General features: G+C 52.0%; 1 protein-coding gene across 2 annotated transcripts; it reads left to right on the top strand.

The window, feature by feature from the left end:
- Positions 1-4,615: 4,615 nt before the first annotated feature.
- On the top strand, positions 4,616-19,239 carry ANHX (anomalous homeobox). Of its 2 annotated transcripts, XM_069558550.1 has the most exons (9): positions 4,616-4,864; positions 7,261-7,388; positions 10,150-10,273; positions 11,033-11,249; positions 11,640-11,760; positions 12,863-13,155; positions 16,603-16,750; positions 18,798-18,882; positions 19,153-19,239. In XM_069558550.1, exons 1-9 carry the CDS (start codon positions 4,616-4,618, stop codon positions 19,237-19,239), a joined length of 1,452 nt encoding a protein of 483 aa, XP_069414651.1. The 2 variants fall into 2 exon arrangements, with proteins under 2 accessions (XP_069414651.1, XP_069414652.1); XM_069558551.1 differs by lacking the exon at positions 12,863-13,155 and having other exon boundaries at positions 16,622-16,750.
- The last annotated feature ends 760 nt before the right edge of the window (positions 19,240-19,999 follow it).

The raw sequence follows: 19,999 nt of genomic DNA, 5'->3' as shown, positions 1-19,999 counted from the left end.
ACTGTGTTTGGGTCAGTGTGTGGGGAGGGTCTTCCTGTTCCCTGCCCCCATCTGCACCGGCCTTCTTCCAAGAAAGGAAGAGCAGCTGAGTCACTCTTGGAAGCTCCTGTTTACACTCTCTGTCCTTCACAGAATTTTACCCAGGATGTCAAGTAACCTCTGTCCAGCATTGCTTTCCCAGGTTGTTCCCCAGATGGCCTGCTCCCTGGACTTCTGTGAACCAAAGAACTGGTCTCCAACAGCTGCAAGCACTCAATATACAGAGAGACATTTAACAAATCTGATATCTCCAGCCTACCCACTGGAGGTAGTTACTCTGGGGCCTTCTAGAAGGCATCCCAGGGCAGTGAGGGTGGGACAAGAACTCCATCAGGGGGACCCTGGGGATGAAGGTAATTCCCTGGATGGAAGAGAGGGGTTCAGGGTGAAGAAGAGGTTGTTAGGAGGTTGTATCTAGGTGGGCTTCCAGCCTTCTGTGAATCAGGGATTTTATTTGTTGCCTTTTTTTTTTTTTCTGCACTGGGTCTTTGCTGGTACATGCAGACTTTCTCTAGTTGTGGTGAGTCAGGGCTACTCTCTAGATATGTGCAAGGTCTTCTCATTGCAGTGGCTTCTCTTATTGCAGAGCATGGGCTCGAGGCGTATGGGTTCAGGAGTTGTGGCTTGCAGGCTTAGTTACTCCATGGCCTGTGAGATCTTCCCAGACTAGGGACTGAACCCATGTCCCCTGTATTGGCAGGTGGATTCTTTACCCGTGGACCACCAAGGGAGTCCCTGGATCAGGAATTTTAAAAAATTACTCAGGTAATCATTACGGGGAAAGTACATGGATGACCACAAAATTTCTGAACAGAAGTCATAAGAGGGAGGTTACCTAACCAGATTTTGAACGTGTTAAAAATCAACAGTGTAGGTAAGAAACAAAATGATGAAGAAAATAGCACATGAGAGTATTGGCTCATTTAAGTTTTTCAATCCAATGAGCAAAGAAGGCCTGTTATTATTTCAAATAATAAACTTCACCAAAGAGAAGAGAAGAGAAAGTATAGATAGGGTTAAAGTCACACAACTTTAAGCTACTGAACTGGCAGTCCAACCCAGGTAGCCTGGGTCCAGAAGAGAACAGAAAATCAGGAAACAGCTGGTCATTATGCTTTAGAATGCATTATGTGGTGATGATTGCATTTCATACTAGAGAGCATGGAAGAAGGGAGGCAGCATCTATTTACAGTGGATGTTGGATACTTCACACATTTTGGCCTACCTTTTGTTGGAAGGTCAGACCTCTATTAAAAATGAAACTTATGAAGAGTTTGCCCTGATTTAGAATACTTAAAATTATGTGCTTAAGAATGTAAGCTTTTGAGTCTTACATTTAAAGGAAGTCACTTATAGGTGGAAACTTTTAAAATTCACTGGACCCATACTAAGAGAACATAAGAAGAGAACATAACTCTCACTCAGAGCCGGGTTGGGAAGCTCAAATAAGACAGTGTTTATAAATAGTAACTTCTTATCTAGCAGCCAACAACAAAAACAACTGACTTTATAGAAAGGAATCAGAATCATAACATTTGTTGAATTACATTTAAGTTTAATTTTATAATGTAGTTAGGTGGACATTTTGGGTTCCACTGACATTTTAACTCACTGGTGCTTAATGGGTGGACAACAACCAGGAATGTTGTCATTGAGCTCTCAGCTGGCCCTGGAGAAAGGACCTGGGAACACATTCCCACAGCGGCAGGGTTTCCTGCGGCAAGCCTCTCATTGCCTCTGTTCACCCGTGTCTGCTCTAGTATACTGCATGGGTGGAGGTTGCTTCCTCCAACCCTGTTATGTGTTTTTTCTTTCATTTCTTGAAAAGAACCTTAAAAGGAGAAAAACCCATTATCTTTTTATAAAAAGTAGAAAACATGAATAAGCAAAAAGAAGAAAATTTAAAAGCCAAATAGAAATGATAAATAATTTGTCACCAGGTGGCAAGGAATGTTTTAACAGTGTGGCATGTATCATTTCATGTCTGTACTTTTCAGATGGGCTCATAGCACTCACCTTGTTTTCTAACAGGCAGTTTTTGAGAAACAATGTATCATTTGTAGGGGTCAGGAGGCACTCTTTCTCTGCACAACTACTAATTAACCTTCCTGAGCCTACCTTCTTTCTGAAGTTTGATGTATTTACCAAAAACTTCCACCAGATCTTGGATTGTTTCCAGATTGTGAACAAACACTGAAATGTTTCTCTTTCTGCCAAAGTCTTGCCCATAAGCTCTGGCCTCAGAGAATTTTTGCCTCCACCACCATTTAAAAACCAGCTTACAGGACTTCTCTGTTGGTCCATTGGTTAAGGATCCAGTTTGCAATGCAGGGGACACAGGTTCTATTCCTGGTTGGAGAACTTATATCCCACATGATGCAAAGCAACTAAGCCTGCCCTCAGGAACTACTCAGCCCACCTGCTCTAGAGCCTGCAGCACACTCTGAAGCCCTGGCGTCACAATGAGAGAATTGTTGTGCCAATAAATAAAAATTAATATTAAAAAAAAAAAACACCTTGCGGGACTTCCCTGTCAGTCAGTCCAGTGGTTAAGACCTTGCCTTCTAATGCAGGGGGTGCAGTCCAATCCCTGGTAGGGGAGATAAGATCTCACCTGCCTTGGGAGGCCAAAAAACCAAAACTTAAAACAGAAGCAATATTATAACAAATGCACTAAAGACTTTAAAACTGGAAAAAGAAAAATCAACTTGAAGTCTTCCTGGTCTCATCTCTAGGGCGCCTTCCAGCTTGCTGGGCAAAATTCACAAGACTGTAACCTGTACCGGGCAGACGCCAGGGCAGGGATGGCGGCAGTTCAGTGATTTCCCCTGCGTGTGGACCAGGGGCGTGGAGAACTCGGGTCCTGAGGCTCCCAGGATCACAGGAGGTGGGCCCTACAGGGGCCTCCCCTATGATCCCGGCTCCTTGATCCCCCTTCCCTTGCGACCCAGGCTGGGGTGAATCCCTCCGGGCACGTGAGGGAGGCGGGGAGTGTCTGTCCCATGGGCTTTGGCTCCGCAGAGCTTCAGGGGTTGCTTGGGGTCAGCTCAGGGTCACAGCTTCCTCCTGCTGCAGGGGTTGAGGGTCGTGACACCCTCTCCTCCAACTCGGCCCTGCTGCTCTGGGGCCTCCGATGCCAGCTCCCCACAAGATCTTGGCTTCCGTGCAGCCCCCCGCCCCCCCAATCCCATGGACCCTCGAGAACTTCTAGGCTAAGACCTGCCAGAACCACTAGAACCCCTGGCACCCAGGCTGATCCCCAGGCCCCCTGCATTTAGGAGGAGAGGGCGAGGCCAGGGTCTTCGGGCCAGGTACTCAGGGATTGGCCAAGTCCTCGATACTCTGTAGCAACCGCACCTCGGAACCGCCTCCGGGTGTCTGCGTGCTGAAAGCTGGGAACCCGGGCCTGGCTAGGGGGTGAGTTGGGGGCGTCTGGATGAAGGTGGGTGAAGGGGGCGTTCAGGAGGGAGTTTATGGGGTACGGTGACTGAATTCGCGGTCCTGGGTGGGGGCCCGGGGAGGCCTCTTGGCCCCCACGGGGAGCAGGGCACCTGGAGAGGTGGGGCGGCGCAGGGCCACAGCCGGGCAGAGGGTGTCCAGGCAGAATGGCGCGATAGAGCCGTCTATCCCCGCGGAGCCGGGCCCTCTCAGTGTTCCGGGTACCCCTCCTCAACCCCAGGATCCTCTTCGTGTGAGTTTGGCCCTTAGCCTCCTCCCTGCCCTTCCTGGAGCCCGGTGGGGGGTGGGATGGGGCAGTCGGCCCCAGAGGAAACCTGGGTCCCTCGAAGGATGCGAGGGCTCGGACCTCCTGCCCGTCATGCCAGCAAGAAAGGTGGGGCCTTGGGACAGGAGCCGGTGACAAGGCGATGAGGTCCGGGAGCGGCGACGAGGGCGTGTCCCTGTAGGTGGTACAGGGCGGCAAGAGCTGGAAACAGGCCAGACCTTTTGCCAGGGAGCGTGGCAAGTCTGTTCAGATTCTCACAGCTGTGTGGAAAGTGGTTTGGTAGCATCTGCTAAGTACACACCCTTTAATTTGGCTGCCATAGCCCTCAGGTAGTTGGAACACAGGTCTGGACCTTAGGTTTGAGAAAGTGCTCACTAGTGTGGGGCTGGGGAGGTGGTTACAGTTCCTCCTTCCACCTGGTCCTTTTCAGAACCCAGTGGAGACTAGGGGTCCTTCCTGCAGTGCTGCCAGACTAAGTATTGCCATAAGGAAGCTCTCTCGGTTTGGTGTATATGCACACAGTCAGATTGTAGTTTTAAAATGTGAGAAACAGAGAGCTGGTGATGTGGGCAAGGGGCACGAAGGGAACAGAGGTTCTGGGAGTGAGGAGTGAGGAGGACTCTTGCAGCCACAACACACAGCCAGGATCTGGACTGTTGTGGGAACTCATGGGAAACTCTGCGGGTCCCTGATGCCCCTGCCTTCGCTCGCTGTTGCCGCATTACAAGTACCTGTGGCAGGAGAGGCCTGGCAGACTTGGCTGAATATAGATGTGCGGTCAGCTGATCAGCATGGGCAGACCGTGGTCCTGACTTGTCGTCTTGTTTGCAGAGGGGCCCAACCTGCCTGGCGATGCAGAGCTTCCTGCAACTGCTGAGGGGAAACGGGGGCCCCAGCCTGCCCTTGCCGGAGCTGGTGACCCTCGCAGGCAGGCTGTGCCGGGACCTCCAGGATGATCCCACCCAGGTGCAGCCCTTGGTCACAGCTGTGCTGGACAGCCAGTTCCGCCTGTACCTCTTGGACAATGCGGATGTGGCCCTGGTGTGCGCCAGCGTGCTGGCCCAGCGAGAACAGCACCAGGCCGCTTGCCGGCTGCTGGAGGTAGAGCTGGTCTATGAGATGGGGTTGGGGGATGGGGGTGTGAAGAGAGGGGAAGCGGCCACCACTGTCCTAAACATGACACAAATGCCCAGAGTCAGCAGGAGCTTGTAAAGAGGTGCCATAAAGCAAGCAGGGATGGTCCACTCCCTCTCTAAGTAAAGTAAAGTCGCTCAATTGTGTCCGACTCTTTGCGACCCCATGGACTGTAGCCTACCAGGCTCCTCCCTCCATGGGATTCTCCAGGCAAGAGTACTGGAGTGGGTCGCCATTTCCTCCTCCAGGGGATCTTCCCAACCCAGGGATCAAACCCGGGTCTCCCGCATTCCAGGCAGATGCTTTAACCTCTGAGCCACTCTCTCTCTAATAAGTTTTAACTTGCCTGGTAACTGAAGATGAGACTGTCTAGTTTTGGAATCTTCGTGGTCCTGGCTTGGAAAGTTGGCATCCCAGTTAGTGAGACAAGCAAACAGACCCAGTCTCTCAGTCCCCTGGCTGTGGGTCTGCATTCGGGAGCTCTGAAATCACAAGTATGTTTGTCAGTCCTCTGGTGGCACTTTGAACCTCAAGTCATTTGGCATGAAAACCTGAGCTATGTCCACATGAAGCCAGTGATGTCTTTATCCACTTTTATGTTACTGTGGTACGTTTTACTACCCAAATATTGGTATGTTTGGTTGCTGCCTGCCCAGATCATTCTGGAGTGGGGCAAATTCTGTAGTGTATACCTGTGTTACTTCTTAAAATGTGTGACGTTCTGAATTCCAAACTATGTGTGGCTCGAAAGGTTTTAATAAGAGATCTGGGGGCCAGTGTTTCCCTTTTTCACTCCATATGCATGTATGCATGTACATCTATGCATAAGTCATGCTGAGTTTACTTTCAAGATACTCAGTTCTTTCAGTTCTTTATTTCTGCTCCCTCTCCCCCAAGCCCTGTGGCATCCACCTTTCTCCCTTCCCTGCCAGCACTCCGCCATGTTCTCTCTTGCTCCCTCCATCTGTTCCTCACCTAGCAGCCAGAGGGAGTTTTAAAACTGCAGATGGGACCATGGTGTGTGCTGAGGTGGTGGCCCCAGAGCCTGCAGTCAGTGCTGGCTTGCTCTCCAGCCTTTGGACCCCTCCTACCCCCCTTTGTCATGCTGGCTTTCTTGCTGTTTCTGAAACTCCTGAGATCCTCTTCTTTTGAGTTTTGCAGGTGTCATTTCCTCTGCCAGAGGCTGGAGCCCCATTCTGTGTGGCTGGAGCTTTCCTCCGTGTCTGGTTTCTGCTTTAAATGTCACCCTGTACAGCTAGTGCCTCCTTTATTGTCGAGGATATAAAGGAGCCCTCATCCCCCTCTATGGCTCCTTCCTCAGCTCATAAGTAGAAATCTGTTTATGTTTCAACCTGTGCTTTGTCTGCCTCCCCTCCTGCACCGCAGGCCCCAGGAGCAGGGGGCGCATCAGTTCTGCTCATTCAAGGATCCCCAACACCTGAAACATAAGAGAACTCAGATTTCCAGCGATGTCAGACCAAATGGATGAACACACAGAGTTGTCATAGCTGCTGTGTAGGCAGTCAAGGATGAAATGTGATGCAAAACTCCCAGGAGAGGGACTATAACTCACTCGGGATTGTCTAGAAATGCCTCTGAGAAAGTGATGTGTTCTGAGACCTGAGAGAAGCCATGGGGCCACCACCTCAGAAAAGGGTGTTTCCTGCCCAGGGCCACTCATGCAGGTGGGAAGGTCCCAGGTGGTTTCCCTGCCCATAGGTTGTGCCCTGGGTCTGCTGCTTTATCCTGGGAGGAGACTGCAGGCTTCGACCCAGCAAAATGGGCTTTTTGTTGCTGTGGAGAGAAAGCTAAACGATTCTCAGCACCTCCCTCACTGAAATGGTCCTGAGAACACTGGGGTTAAAGCTCAGGGGCTGTGTCTAGGCGAGGCCTGTCCTCCGCATCCTTGGCCATCTCAAAAGTCAGGTCACGTGACCACGTCCCACTGGGTCTGGGAGCCATCAGTGGTGTGACCAGGACCCCTTCATCCCCTTCAGCTCAGAATGTGCTCTCTGAGACCCAGGGACCCACCCAGCTGGTGGGAAAGGCCTCTCATACAAGGCAGGGGTCACGCCTCAGGCCCCTCAAATCTGATCTTTCATATGGTCCTTAGCGCAGCTCTGCCTCCTGTGCGATGTCATAGCCCAGAGGTGGCTTTCCCCTTGCCTGCCCCTCACCTGTAGGGGGTAGAGGAGAAATGTGCCCCCCCCCGGGGGCTCCCTGGTGGGGACTGGAGCCCAGCCATGGAGCTCATGCCCTCACCATTGGGCACCAGTCAGTGGCTGGTCTTAGGGCTCAGGCAAGTGGACGATGGGGCTCCAGGGCAGGGGAGGGTGCGGATCTCAGAAGGCTCTTGTCCACAGGGGTGCCAGGTGCCGGGTGGCAGCCCCAAGCTGGTGCAGCTCTGGAATGACATCCACTACCGTCTGGCCATGAAGAGGCTTGGTGTGTCCACGCTGACACCAGTGCAGAAGTTCCGGTGCAGGAAGAGGTATGTGCTGGTCTTGGCGCTTATTCCCAGGGGCGCATGAGGGATTTGCCTTCCAGAACCATAGAAGGGCTGAGGTGAAGTAGAGGGAGGGAGGTGAGATGAAACAGTGATGTCAGTGCCCAACACTGAGCCACCTCTCCGCCTGCTCAGCTGTGGGAACACTGTCCCACCTCTGCCCATAGGGCAGGACAGAGAGCCGTTCCCAAGACCCAGACCAGGAGCCACTGCCGGTCAGTGAGGACCTTGCAGGGAGGGAGTCAGCAGGTGGGCACCCCCGACCTCACTTTCCTCCTGTGGGAGGAGGGATGCCCCTCATGTCAGCTAGTCCCCATGGTTAGGCTCTGCCAGTGGCCTGGCTGAGATTTCAGCACACCTCCTCAGGGCTGCTGCTGCTACTGCTGCTGCTAAGTTGCTTCAGTCGTGCCTGACTCTGTGTGACCCCATAGACGGCAGCCCACCAGGCTCCCCGGTCCTTGGGATTCTCCAGGCAAGAACACTGGAGTGGGCTGCCATTTCCTTCTCCAATGCATGAAAGTGAAAAGTGAAAGGGAAGTCGCTCAGTCGTGTCCGACTCTTTGTGACCCCACAGACTGCAGCCTACCAGGCTCCTCCGTCCATGGGATTTTCCAGGCAAGAGTACTGGAGTGGGGTGCCATCACCTTCTCCGCCTCAGGGCTGCAGGACCTTTTGAAGACAGATAGGTTGAAGTCTGGCACATGATAGCTGCTGAACAGATGTTAATTAACAATCACCACCATGACCATAATCAGCACTAAGTAAACATTATGACTACCAGTTATAACCATCACCATTCATGAATGAGGACACCGAGACACAGACAAATTAGTGACTCACCTGGTTACACACTAGAGAGACGCAAAGGCAGGATTCCAGCTTAGACGTTGAGGCTGTAGAGCCTTTGTTCTTTATTTGGGTGTTCTCCACCGGCCAGAAGGGGCTGCAGGTCTCACTCTGAGCTCCTGAAAGCCCAAGTGACAGGAGTTGCTGAGCCAAGGGCCTGGATGATGGAGGAAGAGATGGATGGATTCCTTTTGGATCAGACAGAATTTTTCTCACAGTGCCCACCAAATACGTCCTCAAAGACCAGAAGTTAATCGGCCTTGAGGCTGTCAAGGGTTGCAGTCAGTCCCCTCCCTATAGGTTTTTAGGCCTGCCTGAGGGTGGTTCAGCAAAGTGACTTGGGGAGCAGTGTGCTGTGTTTGTGAAGAGGCCCCTGGGGCTTTCCTGGAGCTGCACTTGGGTGTAGATGACGGACCAGAGACTGGGGAACAAAGCAGATCCCCTAATTCAGAGCAAGGAATGCCAGACAGGACAAGCCCAGCAGAGGGCTGTGGCTCGGTGGTCCTTTGTTGTGGTGGGGGCTGCAGCACAGGGCCACAGAACCTGAGCGAGGCCTGGGCACAGGGACGGCACTCCCTGGGCACAAGGAGGCGTGATACACATTACAGCTGGTGGTCAGTGCAGGAGCAGAGACAGGAGGTGCTTGGAGGTTCTGGCAGAGGCCGTGGCTGGGGAACGGGTTGTGTCAGTATGGATTCAGGAGGATTTGCTGATAGGTTGAATGTATTGAAGAAGGTAAGATAATAAACCCAGGCTCGTGGCCTGATTGGCCGGGACGTGGTGTTCTCTCACTGGGACGGGCAGGACAGGCTGGGGGAAGATGTGAGAAGTGGGAAACTGAGCTTCACTGGGATGTATGGGGTGTGTTCTCGACCTTCATGGGGATTTTTCAATTGGTGTTTGGATATCAAATCTTGTAGAAAACCGGTGTTGTTCACTTATATGTCATTTAAAGAAAATTATTTATTTTTGCCTCTGCTGGATCTTCGTTGCTGTGCAAGCTTTTCTTTAGTTGCAGTGAAAGTCGCTCAGTCGTTCCCAACTCTTTCTGACCCCACGGGCTACACAGTCCATGGAGTTCTCCAGGCCAGAATACTGCAGCGGGTAGCCATTCCCTTCTCCGGGGGATCTTCCAAACCTAGGGATCTAACCCAGGTCTCCTGCATTGCAGGCAGATTCCTTGCCAGCTGAGCCACGAGGGAAGCCTGTGAATACTGGAGTGGGTAGCCTACCCCTCCTCCAGGGGAACTTCCCTACCCAGGAATCGAACCAGGGTCTCCTGCATTGCAGACAGATTCCTTACCAACTGAACCATCAGGGAATCCTTAGTTGTAGTGAGTGGGGGCTACTCTCTGGTTGTATTCTGCAGGCTTCTCATTGTGGCTTCTCTTGTTGCAGAGCACGGACTTGAGGGTGCTTGGGCCTCAGTAGTTGTGGCTCCCAGCCTCTAGAGCACAGGCTCAGTAGTTGTGGTGCATGAGCTAGGTTGCTCCTTGGCATGTGCGTTCTTCCCAGACCAGGGATCAAATCCGTCTCCTGAACTGGCAGGCAGATTCTTTACCACTGAGCCACCAAGGAAGTCCCCTGTCATTTTTTCTTTTGCAAAAAATTCCATTATACAGTCAGTAAAGCGGATAGCATAACCCACCTCAATATCTTCATCATCCAGCTTCAGCAGTCAGGGCCACTGGTCAATGAGGGGTGCTGGGAACCCTGATGAGAGTGTGGAGTGTGGGCCCAGGCACCACCAGGCCCCTCCCTGCTCAGGGCTTGGATCCAGGGCCTACAGCACACGGTGGGGAAGAGGGTGGCCGGTGAAAGGAGAAGAGTCCAGAGGGGCACAACAGGTGCATCCAGAGGAGCAGGGGTCTGTTACCACCTACTCAGTGTCCTCCTCTAGGAATCCACCACCTGCCTCCCTCTGTCCTAATGGCCTCAAGAGCCGGAACTTCCCCAGAGAAGTTCGCCAGAAGCTGGAGGACTTTGCCTCGGGCGTGAGCACCAACCCCAGCAAGGCTGAGCGGGTAAGAGCAGATATAAGCATGGCCAGGCATCCTCCCCTTCGCCAACACTCCCTGTCCTTAGGGGAGGACCACCCTTGGTTGGTTCACCCCTACTGTCAGGTGGGGGACTAACACCCTTGGGGGACTGCCACCCTTAGGTGACATCACCACCTTAGGGGGTAGATCCACACCATCCCTAGTGGCCTATCTGCAAGGGCGATGGTGGTCTCTGACCACCCTGAACTCCCTTGGGGATGACACCCTTTGGCTGGCAGCCCCTGCATGTCTACCCTGCATAGGTTGGGGAGTGAGTTTTGTCACAGGCATCTTAATACCCCGTCAGCCGATGTGACTTCAGGAGACACTGAGCGCTCGCTGAGGCCGGGGCTCCAGCAGGAGGGGTGGAGGGGGGCACCCTCCAGGAGCAGGTGGAGGGGGCAAGAGTCTGCCCCCTCAGATCCTGCTCCTCAGAAAGCTGGCTTGCTCTCTCCTCCCCGTGTCCAGTCAGCTGGGCTCCGCCAGAGCAGGGCGCTGTGGCTGGTGGTGCCAGTTCACATCTGAGACGTGCCTGGTTGTAGGGTTGGTCATGGCCGATACACTCTGGCACGGGTGGGTGGAGGGTCAGTGGTTGGGTGGCACCTCGGGAGGATCTGGTTTGCCAGCTGCTCGGAGCCCTCCTGGCTATGAGTGACTGTCGGATGGGTGGTGGCTTGCCTCCTTTGTGCCCCGGCCTCTTGGCTTGGGAGTGGGCTGGGGTAGTGGCGGGTTGTTTTGGGGCAGGAGGACCTGGCCTCTGAGACGCACCTGACCACGGAGCAAGTCTACAACTGGTTTGCCAATTACCGGCGGCGCCAGAGGGCCTTGATGCAGCGTGCAGCGCCAGCCCCAGACTCAGCAGAAGACCTCACGTCGGGGGAGGCGAGTCGGCACCTCCCCCCGCAGCCAACAGACCACCCCCACCTTGGCTCTGGGCTTGTGGACAGGCCTCAGTGGTCAAGTGAGTGGCCCCTCTGACGAAACCTGTATCCAGGACCAGCCAGGCCCCTCCCTCCAGCCCCAGTCTGCACGTTCAGCACCTCACCCTGTGGGAAGTGAGATCACTGACGCTAAGGGTCAGGTTGGGCTCAGGGTGGTCCAGGTGGGGCTGCAGCAGCATTTTGCATTGAGAGATTACTGTGAGGTCAGGCCCAGGAGTCGGGGAGTTGAGCCAAGCACCAGACTTGGGGTGGCCTGGGTTCATAATTGTGGGTTTCAGTTCAGACCAAAGACAGATCAAGGGTCAAACAAAGAGCAGCAGGCAGCCAGCATGACTGCTCTCAATCTGCTGGGAAGGAGGCTGGGACTCCAAGCATCTCCCAGCCTCCCTTCCTGTCTGATCGGCTTTTAGCAGGACCAGAGAAAAGTGGGCCTCTACAGACCCTGGAGACCACCCAAGGGCCGTGGGAGCCGCTGGCTCTGACCCCAGACCTCTCTGGAGACGAGACTATGCCCAAGTCACTGGCTCCCAGGTACTGCCACCGCACATAGGCCAGGGCAGTTCAGTTTTCCACTCTCAGTGGGAGACCAGGAATGGAGTGGGCATAGGAACACCAGCTAGACCCTGGGACGAGGTCTGTGATGGCTGAGGGCAGAGATAGCTGTGACTCCAGGTAGGAGGGGGAGCCACTGGCAAGGAACCCACATCACGTACAGCACACTTGCTTCCTAGAGCCTGACTCACAGCCTAACTTCATGTAAATTTTGGAGAATGGGGAAACAGACTTAGAAAAACACGCAGACCTATCTCCTAAAGGCAAATAGCCTTCCTCGTGGTTTGTTTATCTCTAGCGTTTGGTGTGGTTGGTATATCTCTAAGTCAGTAACCACTAAGTTAATAAGTTCCTCCCACAGCCCAGGCAGTGCCTCACCTTACCTGCCGCTCCTGTGACGATGCACAGACTGCTCTGAGAAGAGTGCTGGCCAGCAGGGGGACTGAGTCTGAGCAAGACAAGCTGTGCCCACTTTTCCCTGTTACCCTTGTGTTATTAGCATCTCTCATGACATTACCTGGGCTGACACCTCATATTCAGGCCAGCACTACCCAGCCATGTGGCCGTAGGCAAGTTCCCATGACCTCTTGGTGTCTCACTTTTCTCATCTGTGAAATGGGGACAGTGATAAGCCCTGCCATGCAGGTCTTCACACAGATTATAGAGGTGGGGAGTTGTTAACAAAAGCCCAGGAGCGCCATCTGAGATACAGTGAGCATTTGTGGAATATTACTTCTTTGAATTATTAACTTCTGTGTAATAGTCCTTTAAGATCACCTTCACATAGTCACTCAACTGTTAGGTTGTTCCTAATCATTTTCAGCTTTCAGTATTGCAGAACAATGCTTCATTGAAAGCACTTGTAAATAAACTGCTAATATATCTTAGGTTTCTAGCAGTAATACTTTTTACTCTTGCAGCCCCAGGGAGGATGGTAAAGGCAGCATGACTGGGAATGTGGTGGGCCCCACAGCCATCCGAGCCCAGATTCCCAGGCTGAGCTGGAATGGCCTCCCAGGCCCCCCTATCCCAGTCTGAGGACCTCTGCCCACCAAGGGGTGGTGTTCCCTATGTCCCCCAGGTCTCTGCAGGGTGGTGAGATACACCAGGAGGGACCTAACCATGATCCTGCCACTCTGCCCCCTGTCTGCTCTGGCCCTGGTCTCTGTCCTCTGGCTGCTGCCAACGATATGCTGGACCCCTCTCTGGCTGCCCCTGAGTCGTGGCTGATGTCTCTCGCACTGGCATCCTCCAAGGAAGTTTCCTTCCAGACTGGGCAGCTGATCCACAGTCGTGGGCTGGACGTCACCATGCGCCCTACCGACGCTGCTCTGGCTGTGTCCTTTGCCGCCCTCAGGGAGCCCAGCCCCACAGGTAGGTCCACTCTAGACAGACCACGTGTTTCTACTTCAGATGCTTTGACAACTTGTATCTCATTTGAAGGGGCAGGATTTTGAGGGGCAAGGACTTTCTGCCTGAATTACATGTAGTTTATTAGACCCACAAACCAGTGCAGTTGGAACAGTCTCTTCCCACGAATAGCTGGATGTTTTTTTCATTTATGTTTGTTTTCAAAATAAAATGTGCACATGACTAAAAAATAGGATAGTGAGGAAAGAGTTCAAATGAAATGGAATGGCTGCCAGCCCTGATCCAGTCCCCGTGGCTAGCTTGTCCACATCTGCCAGCACAGAGGAGGGCTGAGCTGCTCGGACTTTACCCTCTTGTCCTGGTTTCTTTCTTAGTTGTAACTGTAGCTATACGTACCCTTAACGAAGTCGTATTCAGGTATATATTTTGTGCACCAACCATGACAGCAGCTTGTGACCTCCATAAGGAGGATATTGGCACTGAATTCAGCCTGTCACCTAAATTTCTTAGTCTTCTGTGGTTATGCATGCATGCTAAGTTGCTTCAGTCGTGTCTGATTCTTTGTGACCCTATGGACTGTAGCCCGCCAGGCTCCCCCGTCCTTGAAATTTCCCAGGCAATACTGGAGTGGGTTGCCGTGCCCTCCTCCAAGGGATCTTCCTGACCCAGGGGTCAAACACATCTTTTATGCCTACCTGCATCGGCAGTCTTTACCACTAGCGCCACTTGGGAAGTCCTCTTCTGTGGTTATATATACGTATGTCTCATTATAGTTTCTTGTTGCCTTTCTTTTTTCCTACATTGTCTGCTTTTGTCACGTCCTTAGCTTCTCCCAATATTTCAAGCATCACCTCTGAAGACTTGTTGCTGGGAACCTCCTTCTCCCTGTCCCCATCCAAGTGCAGTCTCCCTAGGCCTGGGATGAAGCCATTATCCTGAGAGCACCTGGGTTTGCTCAGTGTTGAATCTTAGTCCCCCGCCAGGGATCAAATCCACGTCCCCTTCGTTGGAAGGTGAACTTCTAACCATTGAACCGCCAGGGGAATTCCACTTCAGTGTTTCCTTAATTGCAAGTCTCTTTCTTTCTTTCTTGACTCTTGTTATGTTAGAGAATGTCTTTAACTTTACAAGAAAGGGTGACTACAGGTAAATTTTCTGATTCCTTGCATCTTCTGAAGTTGTCTTTAATTTTCCCTCATGCTTGATTAATGATTTGTCAGGGCCAGAATTCTGAGTTCAAAACACTTTTTTTTCTTAGAAATTTGAAAGCAACATATCATTACAGCATCCAGTGTTGTCATCTTAAGTCAGATGTCATTCTGATTTTTACATGTTTTTTACATATGTTTCCTTTCTTGAAGCTTTTTATTTTTTAAGTCTTGGTGTTCTGAAATTTCACAGTGATGGTTCTAGGTGTGAGTCTTTTAAAATCACTTTGTTCTTAAGCTTTTCAATTTAAAGAGAGAGCAAGGTCTTCTTTAAGCTCCCGGCACTTTCTGTAATATTCTTTGATAGTTTCCTGATAATTTCCTCCTTCCAATTCTCTCTTTACAGCACAAATGTTATTTGGATGTTGGAAATCCTGAGCCAATCTCCCAAAATGCTTACCTTTAAAAAAGTTGCTTTTTATTGTATATGCTTTTGTCTTAAACTCTATCTTCTGACTTTCTTATAAAAAATTTATTTGCTTATTTTTGCTGCACTGGGTCTTGGTTGCTGTGTGCAGGCTTTCTCTTGCTGCAGTGAGCAGGGGCTACTCTCTAGTTGCAGTGCACAGGCTTCTCATTGCAGTGGCTTCTCTTGTTGCAGAGCACGGGCCATAGGCGCACGTGGGATTCAGTAGTTGTGACTCAGGGGTTTAGTTGGCATGTGGAAAATTCCCGGACCAGGAATCAAACCCATATCTCCTGCACTGGTAGGCGGATTCTTAACTACCAGACCACCAAGGAAGTCCTATCTTCTGATATTGTGACAGTTATGTATTTTAAGAGAACTCCAAGCTCTCTTTTCTTAATTCTGATTTTCCTTTCTTCATAGATTGTGTTACTTTTTTATAGATGCAATATCTATACCTCTCTGAGTATCCTGCTTACAAGCTTCAGTAAATATGCTTTGTTGCCTGAAGGAGGAAATGTTAGGATGGTGGATTCAGGACCTTCCTTGGAAACAGGAAGAGGTAGGGCCTGAAAGTGGAAGAGCCTGGAGACTTACTTTTCTGAGGCAGTTTTTCCTTCTGAACAGATTGGTCTTTCATTTCAGAGACCCTTTCCTGTCCATGTGTACTAACAAGGCTGGAGTCAGGACAGGCAGTGGGCAGCCTCATACTGGGAAGTGGGGAGCTGGTCTTCACACCATGTTGAGCATATGTGAGGGGTGATGTTCTCTGGGAATTGGTGAGCTCCCTGCTGACTACCTGAGCGCCTCATTTTTCTTCCCTCTCTGCAAACTCCTCAGGGTCCTTGACCCCTACTTACGCCCTGGCTTCCCTTCAGACACCCCACCCACCGCCATGGCATTGGACGTGTGCCCTGCATCTGCCGAACACGGACACCTCCCACCTGCTAATTGCCCTTCCCATGACACTCCCTTTGTTCTAGGCTCGGGGCTTTTTATTTCCCTTACTCTTAGAGGAAGAAGCTCTAACCCATTGATCTATTCTGTGTGAATTGAAATGTTCAAATTTGCACTTACCCATATTTCATGGACCTCAGAGTATCTTTGAAGTTCTGTGGAAAGAAGATACAATGGAGATGGAGGCAGTCACACAGCAAACGGTTTGGCCGGTCTGAGCGGCTGACAGATGAGATGGTTGCTCTGGCAGACAGGAGGGAGGACCATCGTTTGGGGTCTGAGATCAGGACGCTTGCTAGTTTTATTGGCCAGATGGACTTAGGGCACAAATGGACCTTCCTTCTTAGCTTACTTTGCTCCTATATGTCAACCTGGAACTGATCGAGTCCATGTGGATTTCCTTTTTAGAGTGAAAGGCACCCTGAGAGATTTTCTACAACATTTTAAGTAAAGAAAAAGGGTGGGGCAAGGGAGTAACACCTCACACTGCCATGAAGTCAAGGTGAAACCCAAGGAAAAAAGGGAGGGAAGCGGCAGGTGGCTGGGCTCAGCCTGTGGTGAAGCAGGGAGGCAGAGAGGAGTCTGTCCTCACGCGGCAGCGGTGAACGTGGGCAGATTTGGATACTGAGTCTTTGTTGGGCTGGTGTGAGGTCTAGAATGACAAAAACTTGAAGCCAGTAAAATTTGACATTGTTTTGGTCTCTGGAAGCCTGAAAAAGCCACTGAGATGGACAGAAGTGGCTTCTCTTTCCTCAACGCGGAGCGGAGACCGGGGGCTGGCAGACTGGACGCTGCCTCTCCGCGGACCTCTGTGTTGGGCTGCACATGGACTGTGCTTCCGGCTCCCAGCTCTAAGTTGTGGGGTTTCCGCCCCTGCAGGATTCGCTGACCCTCCCAGCATCAACCCCCAGGGCACATACCTGGAGGAGGATCCGGGTTCCTGCGGTAGCCAAGCAGAACAACAGGCGGGCAACCTTCAGGTGACCCAGCCCCCGGCACAGGCTCCCAATTTCATCCTCACCCAGAGGTAAGTGCAGAGCCACCGGGCTCAGGTGACACTTCCTACGGGCCACGCATGGGGTGGTGCCTGGTCGGGAGACTCACCATCTGCCATGGGGCAGATGAAGTCTTTTCCTCATGGATTTCTGGAAACTTCAACAGTTCCCCCATCCTACATGATCATAGTCTTTTCCCACAGACAAAAGAACACTTGGAAGCACAGGAGCAGATATAGGCATGTGGATGGTGCTTCCCCAGAGGTCTCCCTGGGCTCTAGCAGCCTCTTTCAGGCATTTTCTTTTCCCCAAAGATTGTTTCAGTTTCTGGACAGCATCAAGAGCTGCCTGTATATTCCAAATTATAATTTTAAAGGAGCTTTAGAGGGCTGTGAATAGGGGATGTGCTGCAGACTGTGGCATGGGGGCATGACAGTGGTTCAGATTTCATAGGAGGAGAGTGTTGGGCCTCTGGTGAAGGGGGAACCTGTGATAGAGGGTCACAGGACAGGGTCCCCAGGGTTTGGGGTCTCCCAAATCTAGGAGCTGAAGATCAGGTGCCCAGTGAGGGCAGAATTACTGGGGGACGTGCGAGAGGAGGGGAGCAGCCTCCTGAGGAAACAGGCTCTGCTTGTGTAAACAGCCAGATGAGGTGGCTTTATGAGCAGAAGCCATATGGAGTGGAGTAGCCACAGGGCCCCCTCGGGGCTGCTTGGACTCTCCACTGGTTTTCTCACTCTTGGACTCCAGTGCTCCAGCTCATCTTTGTTCTGATCTGATAACCTTGATTCCTTATTTAAAAACAGCTTCACTGGGGCGTAAAGTAAACCAGCATGTTTAGATGGTACAAATGACAGTTTTCTGAATGTGACTTATGTATTCCTCACAAACCATAACTATTCTTTAGGTCATGGGCCACAGAGCTGTTTCCATCTGCCTCCACCTCTCACCCCCACCTCCCTAGGACCAAGGATCTGCTTTCTTTAGCTGCATTTTCTAAGAATTTGATATGAGTGAAATCATACAACATCTGCCCTTTTTAAAATTATATGGCCTCCTTCACTCAGCCTGACTGCTTGAGACTTGTCCCTACTGCTGTGTGTATCAACACCCCACCTCTTGTGTGTATCAACACCCTTTCTTCTGTGTGTATCAGCTCCCCTTCCTCCTATGTGTACCAATACCCCTCCTTCTGTGTGTATCAACACCCTTTCTCCTATGTGTATCATCACCCCTTCCTCCTGTGTGTATCAGCACCCTTCCTCCTGTGTGTATCAGCATCCCTCCTGTGTGTATCAGCACCCCTTTCTCCTGTGTGTATCAACACCCTTCTTCCTCTGTGTATCAACACCCCCCCTCTTGTGTGTATCAACACCCCTCCTCCTGTGTGTATTATCACCCCTCCTCCTATGTGTATCAGCATCCCTCCTCCTGTGTGTATCAGCATCCCTCCTCCTGTGTGTATCAGCACCCCTTCCTCTTTCTTGCTGAGTCCTAGTCTTGGTATGGATTGATGTCACGTGCTAGAGGCATTTGGGAGCTCCTGGTTTGGGTTTGGTGTGTGCTTTGCTGCACACATGGTGGCCTGCACATTTGCCTTCATGTCTCTGGGGTGTATACACCCAGCTGTGGGGTGACTAGGTCACAGGGTAGATGTGATTTGACTTCAAGGACCTGCATGACTGTTGTCCTGAGTGGCTGCACCTATCTCCAGCCCTGCTCCCCCTGCTGCTCTCCTTGATTTGGTTCTAAGGACCTTTTGACCTCTTCATGCCTCAGGCCTGTCCCTTTGTGACCTTCTCTTCCTTTACATTGCTGCTCACCACCCCCTCTTCTGTGAGCTTGCCCTGATGTGCTTGCTCCCTGACTACCTGAGCCACCTGCTTGAGGTGTCCTGAGGCCCCTCCAGCATCCTGCACACCTGAGTGGCTTGCAGGAGGAGGCTGTTCCCAGAGAGCCTGTCACCTGGAAGGGCTTCAAACAGGTAGAAAGCTCTCCGAGTATGGGGCTCACGGGGGACAGCGTGACCCTCAAATAGGGCCTGGCAGAGGGCCTGTCCTGACACTATCCCTTTTCCAGTCCCTCAGACCTGACTCCGGCCCCACCAGGCTTCCCTGGCCCCATGTCTGCCGTGGAGCTGGGCCAGCCCCCTCCCTCCAGCCAGGTGAGACCCTCCTATAAGCACTGTGGGCTTCCTTCCTATATCCTGGGTCCCCAGCTTGGGTCTTCAGAGTGACTAAAATGGGCAGAGCTGAACATGAGCCAGGGACGTCTGGAGGCCAGACTTAAAGGGAAGGGGAGCTGGGAGGCAAGGGTCCTGGGGCAGGGTTTCCTGTTGAGTCCAGAGGGGTGAGTCCCAGGGTCCAGAGGGCCAAGTGGGAGGGCAGAACTGGCAGAGGGCATCTCCGTGTGTGACACTGTGTTGGCTTCCCAGGTGCAGTGGTCTGATGGGCAGACCTCCAGCGACGCCTTCTGGGGAGCCAGGATGCTCCTGGAGCTTTCAGCGGGTAGCATGGGCTGAGCTGCCCCTTGGGAGCCTGGCCAGTGCTCCAGGGGAGCAGCTGTGGACATCCAGCAACTCGAGTAACAGAGCTTTATCCCTACTGAAGAAGGAGGTCCCCAGAGTTTCCTGGGGGTTCTGCTGAGCTCCCCATGCCCTGTTTGAATAGTTTGGTTGTCAACTTTCTGTATTGGAAGAAGCATCTGAGAAACATTCCTGAAGTCAGAAGTCAAAGGTGGGTCTGTTCTATGCAGGCAGAAGCAGAGTGCAGTCAGGTTCCAGGGTGGGTTCCGGGCAGTGAAGGCCTTTCTCAGAGAGGGGATGTTGCCCTTTGGGCCTCCCACCTGTCCTGTGGCAAGGCCAGAGTTCTCCTCCCAGTAGATGTGGTGAGTGAGGTGTAGGCAACCTCTGGCATTTCTGAGTCTGGGGTTTGCATAGAGGCACGTGCACTGGGGGAGAGCCTGCCAGGCTGGGGCGGGGGTGGTGCCTTGCCCAGGGTTGTGATTCAGTGTGTTTGCCCAGCAAATGTTCTGTTCAATTAAAAGTTTAATGTTCTGACTCCCTGCCCTTCATTCACTTAGCTGTCCTGGACACCTGCCTCTCTCAGGCTGGGCCCACATTTCACAGTGTGAGGGCACTAATCCATGCATCAGGACCCTGGGGATGGACATTCAGATCCTTGCCAATGGCTCTGTTTTATCAACAGTGTCACATGGGCAACTCTGCCCTCTGCCTCTCACCTGGTGTTATGCCCCGGGAATGAGAAATTGCCCTTGAGATG

Source organism: Ovis canadensis, chromosome 17, assembly GCF_042477335.2.
Source record: "Ovis canadensis isolate MfBH-ARS-UI-01 breed Bighorn chromosome 17, ARS-UI_OviCan_v2, whole genome shotgun sequence".
Classification (NCBI taxonomy): Eukaryota; Metazoa; Chordata; class Mammalia; order Artiodactyla; family Bovidae; genus Ovis; species Ovis canadensis.
This window is presented reverse-complemented; position numbering and strand designations above follow the sequence as displayed.

What these genes read in the sequence shown, in the direction of transcription:
- ANHX (XM_069558550.1), top strand. Translation starts at nt 4,616, where the DNA reads ATGCAGAGCTTCCTGCAACTGCTGAGGGGAAACGGGGGCCCCAGCCTG. An exon ending in ACCCCAGCAAGGCTGAGCGG is followed by an intron (nt 10,274 to 11,032) that starts GTAAGAGCAGAT and finishes GTTTTGGGGCAG; the next exon opens with GAGGACCTGGCCTCTGAGAC. An exon ending in CAGGGAGCCCAGCCCCACAG is followed by an intron (nt 13,156 to 16,602) that starts GTAGGTCCACTC and finishes CCGCCCCTGCAG; the next exon opens with GATTCGCTGACCCTCCCAGC.